General features: G+C 26.9%; 2 protein-coding genes across 2 annotated transcripts; one reads left to right on the plus strand and one right to left on the minus strand.

Annotated features, from left to right (window-relative positions):
* Positions 1–105: 105 nt before the first annotated feature.
* LOC100749900 (coiled-coil domain-containing protein 39) lies at positions 106–4,804 on the minus strand. Its single transcript, XM_012394842.3, has 11 exons — positions 3,989–4,804; positions 3,273–3,698; positions 2,958–3,179; positions 2,616–2,807; positions 2,331–2,546; positions 1,885–2,268; positions 1,566–1,820; positions 979–1,461; positions 685–897; positions 319–607; positions 106–244 (listed from the first exon to the last, which is right to left on the minus strand). Exons 1-11 carry the CDS (start codon positions 4,091–4,093, stop codon positions 147–149), a joined length of 2,883 nt encoding a protein of 960 aa, XP_012250265.1. The 5' UTR covers positions 4,094–4,804; the 3' UTR covers positions 106–146.
* Positions 4,805–4,884: 80 nt separating this feature from the next.
* On the plus strand, positions 4,885–7,793 carry LOC100740161 (putative peptidyl-prolyl cis-trans isomerase dodo). The gene is made up of 3 exons (XM_003486265.4): positions 4,885–5,065; positions 5,613–5,825; positions 5,922–7,793. Exons 1-3 carry the CDS (start codon positions 5,011–5,013, stop codon positions 6,140–6,142), a joined length of 489 nt encoding a protein of 162 aa, XP_003486313.1. The 5' UTR covers positions 4,885–5,010; the 3' UTR covers positions 6,143–7,793.
* The last annotated feature ends 3,595 nt before the right edge of the window (positions 7,794–11,388 follow it).

The raw sequence follows: 11,388 nt of genomic DNA on the forward strand, positions 1-11,388 counted from the left end.
AAAGTCCCGTTTTTGGCAATAAATCATTTTTCATTAACATTTTTAATTATCTTTTAAATATTGCTTAAAATTCTTATTTTACATGCTATTCCTGGTAAATATATATAATAAGAAATAAATTAATATACAATGTTTAAAAAATTATATTAAAAAGCTTTTTTCATTGATTGTACTTTCACGGAAGCTTCTACAGATAATTGTTTCTGCTTTATATTCCTCCTTGATGTACTTTGTATTGGAACAACTGAAATATAATAATTTTAGATGACTGATAAATTTTTATAATTTAAATTATTATATATGCTTTTATGGACATACTTTCGAATTGTGGTTCTATATTGATGACATTTCTACTACTTCCCTTAGATGATCCATAAACACTTTCTCTATTTGTACTTTTTGGTAAACATTCTGATAAGTTTGTATTACTATGAGAATGATTAGATCCTGGCGATTGGCCTAATAAATTTGTAGGTAACTGTATATTCTGTGATGCTAACAATTTTTTAATGTAAGGCTCAACTTCTATATGATGAACTGTAAATTCTGCAATATCTTGCAAAGCAATGGAATTTTGTTCTTGCAGTTCACGTAATTCTATCTCTTTCTATTGAATGTAAAGTAAGATAAGTTTATATAATATATTTTATAGTTACTATAAAATACATTATGTAGTTTACAAACCTGTTGTATGAGCACAGTTTTGTCTCCTGTACTTTCATACAATCGTTGAATACTTTTCTGGGCATTCTGTAAACTTTTATCAGCTCTTGATATTTTTTCTTTTTGTTCACGAATGTGATGTTTCAAGTCAGTTAAATATTGGTTTTTATTTTCTTTGCATTCTTGAGTTTCCTCTATATTTTCAAGAATTTTCACATAGTCATTTTGTATTTTCTATTAAAATCATTTTATTTTATGATTGGATATACTTCTTATTTCTTAAGATTATGTTCAACTAAGTATATTGTAGAATACCTGCATATTTTCAGTTAAACACTGTAATTCTTCCTTTTTTTGCTTCAAATGTTGTTCTGCATTCTGCAGTTCTTCATCCAATTTTTTATGTTCTTCTATTTCTGGTTTATTTTGATCATCTGTTGTTAAGGATACCTTATATTTGTCATTACAAACATTTATTACTCGTAATGTATTTTCCATGGCTTGTATTTCATCTTCAGTTTTTCTTATTGTTTCATCTAATTGATCACCCTGTTCTTGTAAAAGATATCTTTCTTGTGCACTTTGAATCTTCATATGAGTAGTACTCATTGGAGTTCCATCAGGATTAGTACCTAACAATGCTATGTAATTGTCATACCTTGCCTGTAATTGCTTTATTCGTGTTTTTCTCTCAGCAATAGCACTTCTTAATTCTGAACATTCACCATCTACAATTCTTTTTTGTACTATTAGAGATTCCTTCTGTACAACAATTTCTGCTTTTCGTTCCCGCATTGCCTAAATAATATTATCAAAATTTTATATGTTACTTTAATATTTTAAATTGCTAATTATTTGATATTTTTATTAATGTTAAAAGTATTATCCTATGAAAAACGTACTGCTTCTAATTCAAGTCTATATCTTTCCAAATCATAAACATTTTCTCCTATATTACACATCATTTTCTCCATTTGAGATACTCTAAGTCGTAGCATACTTTCTTCTACTTGTTTCTCCTCATAACAATTTTGAGCAGCTTTTAATTGTTTTTCTCCTGCATTCATTAGAAGAACAAGATCTTGTTTTTTATTTTGTAAATATTCTAATTCATTGTTATCTTGTGCTATACTATTTGAAATTTTCCTCATATTATCCTATACAATAAGCAAATATGTTCAGTGTATTATTTTGTAAATAACTTATTTTGAAACAACTTACTTCTAAAGTGGCAATCTGTTTTTGCAATAACTTAGACACTTTCATTTTTTCATCTAAAATATTTTGAAGATCTTCAATCTTTTTTTGTTTTTTCTCAACTTCAGACTTGTTATATTCAAGCCCTTTTAATCTGTTCAATTTCATCTCATATTTTCGCACTTCGAATTCTGCTTGGTAGGATACTTCCTTTTTATCCTCTAAAATATGTTCTTCTTTGGTATGTAATTTGTCTAAATATTCACATTTTTTAGATTCCTTTTCATATTCCATCTTTAAAACTTTATTCTCATTTTGTAAATCTTTTATTTGATTCATTACACGTAAATTTGCCATTTGTAATCGATTCATTTCTTTAGTCATTTTGGACTTTTTTTTCTCTTGCTCCTATATTGTTTCATAATATATTATTTTATTTTATATAACAACAATTATTTAGCAATAAATACCTCTATCATCTCTTCTAGTTCTTTTGCCTTTTCTTCAATGTCCACTTTTTGATTGGTAATGTCTTGCAATTTTGCAGTTAAATCTATTACTTGTTTATCTATTTTCTCTATTTTTGTATTTTTAATTTGAATTTGTGATTCCTTATGTTTTATGTCAGCTCTTACTTGCTGCACACGTTGTGTCAACTCTTTCACAATACCTTTTTGTATAACAAGCTAAAATTTTAAAATAGAGAAAGATTTTAAGGAGGAGGACTTTAGAAGTACTTTGACTTATATTCTTACTTGATTTTCGTATGAAGTAATCATTTCTTTCATGTTGCCCTGTTCTTCCTTCATTGTAGTAAGCTCCTTTTCTAATTTTTTAATTGAATCTTGAACTTGCTTATTATTCTCAATTTGCTCCATCAAGAATTTTTCTGATTCTTGAAGTACTTTTTTTTTATCTTGAGAAATTTCGTACAATGCTTCGGTTTCCTTATTAAATAATTTATTATAATTACTATATTACAATTAGTACACTTAAAATTTAATTGAAGCTAATAAGTATAATAAATAACAAAAAATATTTAAATTTTACTAAAACTATTGTTTAATATAAGAACATAATGAGATGTTTAGTTATACTTGAATGACTTTCTTGATATCATTATTTCTTTGTTGTAACATGATTACGCTTCCTTTCCATTGATTAAACATTTGCCGGTATTCTATCAATGCTTGATTATACAATGCAGATGTTCGATTAAGTATAATCTCCACTTCCCGCGCTTCATTAGTTGTTTTAATTATTGAATCACGATATGTTTGCAATTCTTTGCTAAGTTTCTGTCTTTTTAATTCCAGTTCCTAAATAACAGAAAAATCAAATAAATACAATGAAATCTTTGTATGTATATCACACTAGTGCTTCATTCTTAAATTTGTTTACTTTTCTTTTACCTTATATTCTTTTAAGTCTTCTTTCATATATTGTGCTATTAATTCATTATTATTTTCATTTTCATTTAATATCTCCTCCATTTCTCGTAGATTTTTTTCATCATATTTTAGTGTATTTTTCGACGTTTCTATTTTCTTTGTCATTTTTTGTAACTCTTTCTCAATGTTTGTTACCATTTCATTTACTTCTTGCCATTCTTTTTGAAAACGTCGCGCTTCTTGGCGAAGGCTCGATTCAGTGTTACAACTCAATCGGTAATGATGATCTTCAGTTTTAAGTTGCGCCGAATGAGCGGTTAAAAGTTTTTGATTTATATTCTGCTCTGTCATTAAATTGTTAATATGCTTTTTCATCATCTTAATTCGTTCCTCCGTTGATTCGAGTTTCGTACTTAAATTTTCTTTTAGTTTCATTTTCCTTTCAATCTTTTAATAAAAAATTATGTATAAATATTATGAAAAATTAAACAAAGTAAATATAACATACGTAGAAAATAATAGATTAAGTAATATTTCAAGCTATTACTTATATTATATATTTCTATAAATAAATAATAATACCAAACTAATTATTTATTATAATAAATATTTATTCATACTACTGTGCAAAAATTTACTGTGCCTAAAACTGAAGCGCGCAACAGAACAGACAAAAGAATTTATACATAATGTGCAAAACGCGAGTGAAATTAGTATAGCATAAATGATTGTATTACTTCTTCTTCTAATCGTTTATTTTCTTCATTTGCTACCGGTATTCGAAATCCATCATTCCACCCTAACTCAGTCAAAACTGCATCAATGTTATTATTCATTGTCATATTTAGTTTTGATTCTTCATTTAAACAATGTTCTGAAAGATAAATTGACGCACGTTTCAAAGATTTAATGTACAGAAAAAGCGTTTATAGTTTGTCGTCATGGTAACCATGTTTTGTCGATAACGGTAGTGCGTAAATTATAGCAAATTTTTTATTTATTTTATGACCATTTTTCAATTTTGTTGCAAAAATATGTATGCTGGTTTACAAATTATTAAAATAAATGCATATATCTTTCCTAATATGAAATTTGTATGGAGTTCGAGTTCGAATTTATTTTTTCTCCTAGATTACATATTTATTTTCAAAAGATCGCGTTTTCAAGAGTTATTTACTACCAGAGAGGAAGTTGTCCCTTTGCTACTATCTATCTGCCTTTATTATGCCCAGCCAGAGAAAAAATTCCTCTCTGCTCCAACGTAAGGTATTTCCTGTACAGAATTTATATCTTATACCAGCTTATACTATATAGCATGCGGCCAAATAAATAGCTCTTGATACTTGCTAGGGAAAACATTTCGAAAATTGAGCTGTGAAAAATCAACATGGAAGACAATAAAGTTTTTGTTCTTGCGAGACAGATATAGATGAGTAGAGTGTTTCTGTCTTTATCTGAAACATTCATAGCATTTCACGCATGCGCAGAATAAGAACCTTCTTGTTTCCCATGTTGATTTCTCACGACTCAATTTTCGAACGGTTTCTTCTATGCTTTCGATATATGAATATCGATTAGTCTTAAGTCTGTGTTAATATGATCGTGGTATAGTATATGTTTTCTAAATTCTTTAGGGAAAGATAGTTATTTTATTGATACAGTTGCTTAAACTGGTGTACATGCTGATATGTAACTAGATATAGTGAAAACGTGTTTGCTGTGTTTGACGTGAGACAAGAGTAGAAAAATATTGGAAACAATGGCGGACGAAGAATTACCAGCGGGTTGGGAAAAACGTTTAAGCAGATCTACTGGTACGTTAATTTATTGAGTATTCAAGAAATTATCTAAAAAATACTTAACAAAAGTTAATTATTTACTTCATTATCATATTTTTTGTATTAGTTACGGTATTTCATTGTATCGGCTATAATATGGAACATACGGCCGGCATTTTTCCGGGAAACTTATATTACACTTGCTAAAATTTTGTTATTACAAGCATAGTTGTTAACAAATTACGAAAATTTAACGAATGTATACGTTCTTTCTTTTATTGTGATAATATTACAATCATTCACGAAACTAACATGGCATTAAATGTTTTGAAAAGTATATAGTTTTATTACGTCAAAAATGTTAAATAACTTGTCAATTTAAAAAGATATTAATAATTTGATAGCTTTTATTTGTTATCAACATGATAATTTGTATAATAATATTTATTATACTTTAAGATATTTTGTAAAGTATTTTGTATAATAATATAAAGCAGTATATTTAATATAATATAGACCATGATATATATTCCCTGACTTAAAACATCCATGATGTACTATTAATCAATATATTTTTTTATAGGACAACATTATTATTTAAATGTTTATACTAAAGAAAGTCAATGGGATAGGCCAGATAAACCAGCTGATCCATCTGGAAATAATAAAGGAGATGGTCCAGAAGAAGTTCAGTGTTCTCATTTGTTAGTAAAACATTCAGGTTCTAGAAGACCATCTTCCTGGCGAGAAGAAAATATCACAAGATCAAAGGAAGAAGCTCTTGAACTTATTAAATGTAGGATATCAATAACTTTTACTTTGTTCTATTTTACTGTAGCAATGTAGTGGTGATCTTTATTATATGTTTTTATAATTTTATTTACAAACCTAGCTTACAGAGAACAAATAGTGTCTGGAAAAGCAACATTTGCTGAACTTGCTTCAAAGTATAGTGATTGTAGTTCAGCCAAGCGAGGTGGAGACTTGGGACCATTTAGTCGAGGTGCAATGCAAAAGCCTTTTGAACAAGCAGCATTTGCTCTCAAAGTTGGTGAATTGTCTTCACCAGTTCACACAGATAGTGGTATTCATATCATTCAGCGAACAGCATAAAATATACTAACCTCCAATAAAGTATTAAGTTCTTTAAATAAAATTTTCCTCAGTTTTGCCGATAAAATATGCCCACAAGGTAGGAAATTTTCATAATTGTATTCAGAATTGAATATGTTTGCTTTCATGACGAACAATTGTTTATCTAAGGACAAGATTATATAATGTAAATTATATTTTCTCCTCATAATCCAATGTCCAATTATATATTTATGTCTTCCAGAAATTTTAGCCCAAGTAGTATATTATAAAATTTTTATTCAATAATGTGTGCATACAGTGAAAACAACAAAATTTTTTATGAATAACACACGATAAAATAGATAAACTTTATGTATACCTTTAACAGTAACATTTAATCTAATTTGCTAACCTTACATTCCTTAAAGGTAAAAAGATAAGCAATGATTAGATTAACAAACGGTTTTATTGGTTTTTATTTCATGTAAAATATAAAGTATTTTCTAAAAAAAGAAACAAATATTTAAATTTCGATTCTTTTCCTTTTCTAGTTTATTCTAATGTAAAAAGCATTTTTCATTACATTGATCCAGTGCATCAATTACTATAAGTCTTAATATGAATATCTGTGAACAACACAAATAAGAACCATGAAAAACGAGATTTGTTACATTCTCTTGTATTACAGTGAAAAATGTTTTATTAATCTTAAATTAAATTGCTAAATAAATTTCAAATGAAATGTTTTAATCTGCAAATAAGATGAATTTAACATTAATAAAATAAAATACAAATATGTATAATTACGAAGTTTTTGCTCAAACACGGACAGTTATTCATATCATAATTTTAGTATTATTGCAACTTATTTTATAAATAGATATACTACTTTTTATTACTCAGAAGACATTTATATACAATTTAGTTCAAGCATTTTTATTTATGTTTATTTCAGTTCTCATTATAAACAATTTTCTTTAAACACTAAACAATATAGAAATATGTATGTTCCTAAATTTTGTTAGATGTTGTAAACGTGTCATTAAAAATAAGGTCATCTAAAATCAATTAATGGTAAATTTTAATAAACATAAGTTACATTATGTTATTACAGTTTTTATTTTATTTTAATAGTTTTGCGAAAAAAAGTTCTTAATTCAAACGTGATATAAAAGAAATTTGTTCAGAGATTATGACATTCTCAAGTTTTCTAGTCTATCATCCATACTGAGAATTTGCTGTATTTCTAAAAACTGTGAATATTTGTGGAATACATTCTACTTATTATGTTAAGTTATATGTGTTATAATTGTTACAATTATTTCTTATTGTTTAGCTTACAATGCATTTAATTTAATCTATATGTATGTACAATATGTATGTGTGACTTTGTTCCTCAAAGATGTATTATGAAGTAAAATTAATGCAAATACACAATACAATGCATTTATCTAAATCAATGAAACAGCATGTTTAAATTAAAATTAATTAGGCATATACGGGTACTAATTGCTTTTTTAGTACATATAATTATTACATGAGCGTTTGTGCACTTTGTTTTTAATAGAATCGTTACTTATGAATAAACTGCTATTTTCTCAATAGTAGTGATGATAAATGCATTATTCTATTAAAAAAATGTATTCAAAAAGAACTACGAGAAACAATGAAATATATATAACAAACATTACGATGCAGTTTGTTTATTTGTGTCCTGAAATGACCGAATAATCGAAATTATAGCTTTTTCTTAATATGAATGAAAAAAATGACTGTGATCATAAGGTTACTGCATCATCTTGATAGTTTCAGTTTAATTATTCAATGCCGAATTGTTAATGTACACGCTGTGAACGTATTACGTTACCTATTATTTGTATATACCGTCCTACAACCAAAGGAAATCCGTTATTCAATCACTTCCCTCTCAGTTGGGAACCCCACATGAAGCTTGTTTTAAATCATTATATAATCACAAGTATGAGCATATATTCGCTTGTACTAAGGGGACAGAATATGATTGGCACAATATTCTAGAGGACGTTGCATATCTACAATGTTGTATACGCTTTAAATATAAACGATTATCGCGGTTCAGTAGGTCAGCTTAAAGGTGACAAGCTTGTACTATATTCTTTTTAAATCACTTTCTTTCAGCAAAACAATAGATGAAAATTTTTGTTAATTGAAAATTAGAATCTTAGAAAAAAGATACATATTTGTAAGAAATTGGAGTCAAGGTTAATAACATTTTATTTCTGAATTTATTTTGTTGTTTTGACTGGTTAATTATTGTTATTATGCATGCATATCCATTTATTTATTGCGTGTTTATCGTTAGATAATAATATCAACTGCCTCTACGACAAATGATCATTCATGATTGCTAAAATTGTTCAATGACAATTTTCTCTAATTTTTAGACAGTTTGTTGATTTATTTAAATAAATTGGTCACGTTATTCATAAAATCGCGATTGTACATGCAAGTTTTGTACGATCTCGCGATTAAGATCATGCAGCTTATTCTTTCTTCTCGTGAATACATGTTCCATTGCTTCGATAATAAAAAAGATATAAAGTAATTGTAACAAGAAGGAGGAAATTTTGAAATATGATACGCTTTTGACGCACGAATGTAATAAAAGCGGATATCACTGATGCGTCGGTTGGAGTGCACGCACAACTTAATTGGCTATTTTTGTATAGTTTATGTCGAGATATTTATTACTGGGCAGTAAAAACTCGAGGTAATATCAATTTTGAAAACCAAAATTAAACTTTTTGTGTTAAAAGGTCATTAATTACATAGAGAAGATATATATTATATATTAAATACAATAATTGAATAATCATGATTAATTGCAATAATATGTACATATTATATTTTATAATCGTTTAATTCACAGTTTATTCTCCATTTATGAAATAATATGATTATCTACATAGATAAGCGTTTATTGTAATTCTTATTCTATGAAAAAAGTATGTTAATTTTCCTTTTTCTTATATAAATTAATGTATATCTTTTTATAAAAAAATATCTACAATATATCGCTATACACATATTAATTGTGATGGCCTCTTCAAAAGTATCGTTAAATATCTCTCACATTAATTATTTACTATTATTTATTGTTGTGTCTAAGGAAAATTGACGTAAATGATTTCATAATTCGCGTCTGAACGAACTAGCTTCACTGAGGCAACTCTCGGCAACAAATATTAATTTTGACGATTATATGAAGTGGTCTAACAAGGAAAAGTGAAAAATTCCGATTTTAGTTTTAATTTCAAAATTTGCGTTATCGTAAAACTTGACGAATTACATAGATAGTAAATTAGTCTTTTTTAATGAAAATTTACGTTGAAAAAACGAAATCAGCGCTTATAACTTTTGGAAATTTCCAAGTTACAAAGTTCTCTGTTCGTAAATAAAAAAAAATTATTAAGATTGATTTTATTTTTAAACGTGGAATTTAAATTTGTCGATATGGCATGATGCCTACGATATAGTAACGAACGTTTTCGAGAAATGATTTAAATTGAAGGAAGATATTTCTTAATAGATAAAAACACGAGGATGATACATATATTTCAAAATGTCAATTTTATGACTAAGATCGGTTCCATAATTATCAGCGCACCTGGTACATAGTATGTGTAAGTACTTAGCTGTATGCATACTTTTGTGCACGACGGTTTCTTAATTCGAAGAATTTATAAGGTTCTTTTCTGTTTCACATACTTCACATTCCGATATCAATTTGAAAAAAAAAAATTATTTTCGTAATCAACAATTATCTGAATTTGTCATTTGAATCATGTGGATGACATTTTATTGAGTATGATTCACGTTTGTTATTGTATATGGTTGCTACAAAATAAACAAACAATCATATAGCAATTATCTAAAGATGGATTATAGGGTTAAATTAGGATTAAACTCATTTATTGATAGTAAACGAGAAGTATAATTATCTACTTTTAATGTAATCTTTACCTAAGGTATTTTTTAATTGTTTATAACAAACGTAATAAGATAAGACATTCCAGTAAACGTTAATTTTTAAATAACCATATAATACAAAGGCAAAATACTTTATAAAATTATTTAAGGACGTTCGAAATTTGTAATTTTTTCATTGAATGTTTGTAGTTTATCATTTTCTTCGAGTTCTTCTCATTCTTTATTTCAGATTTTTAACATTGTTTACAACTGCTTAATACAATGTAAATGTCTCTACAAACAAAAATCTACCCAAAATACACATATTTTATCATGATAGTGTAACAAATCGAATATCGTGGGAATCCGTGTATCGTTCACAGCATACTAAACTTATAACGCAGGGTGTCGTTTTAAAGGATGTTTAAATAATTGAGATTATTATATGATTACGATGCATATGAATTACATATTATATAATGAATCCCCGCTGTGTAATATCAGGCACGTTCTGTTCAACTGATATAGTAATAAGTTAATCACTTAATGAATATTCATTTTTATATATTCATTTTTATATATATAAAAATAATAATTGGACTTTTAAGACATTATTCAGATTAGGATTTAAGATTAGGATTAGGATTAGATTTAGGATGTTATTTGTTAATGAAACATTTTTGTACACTTCCTTGAGACGAATTTGATAAAAGTTTTTCCACATTCAGCTTTTTTAATGTAGTATTGATTCATGCGAGTAACAAAAATTGTATACGTATTTTCAGAACTTGAAGCGTTATGCTTTATGTTAAAAATTTAAAAAATGTTATACATTTTAAATATCTTTTATTGGAACAATTTCTATTCACTTATATTAAAATTATTAACATTCATGCGTAATGCTGTATTGCTATTTGTTACTTTGAGCTTTGAATATCGAAGCTTTTAATTGGCATCTTCGTTATTGATTTATCTGTTAACACGTATATTTTATTTTGGGAACTCAGAATATATGAAAATTGCTTCGAGGGAAATTTTATTTATTTAAATAATTGGTGTAACTTCATAAATTTTATATATGTACATATTTACATTGTTGCGAAGTGCCTTAAATGGAAAAAACCTTTTTAAGTTGCTTGAACAATCTGAGTGATCTGAATGATTACTTTGATTGAAATGATTGGTTGAAATTTTTACGACTTATTTCAAAAAATCATCTTAAATATCTAAAAATTTGCTTCGAATTCTATTTAAAGAATGAAGTAAGGTTATATCATCTTTGTTAATTTTATGTATACACTCGTTCGAAATAAAATTATCGATCATTCAATAATTCT

This window comes from Bombus impatiens, unplaced genomic scaffold (assembly GCF_000188095.3).
Source record: "Bombus impatiens unplaced genomic scaffold, BIMP_2.2 scf_0102, whole genome shotgun sequence".
NCBI lineage: Eukaryota > Metazoa > Arthropoda > Insecta > Hymenoptera > Apidae > Bombus > Bombus impatiens.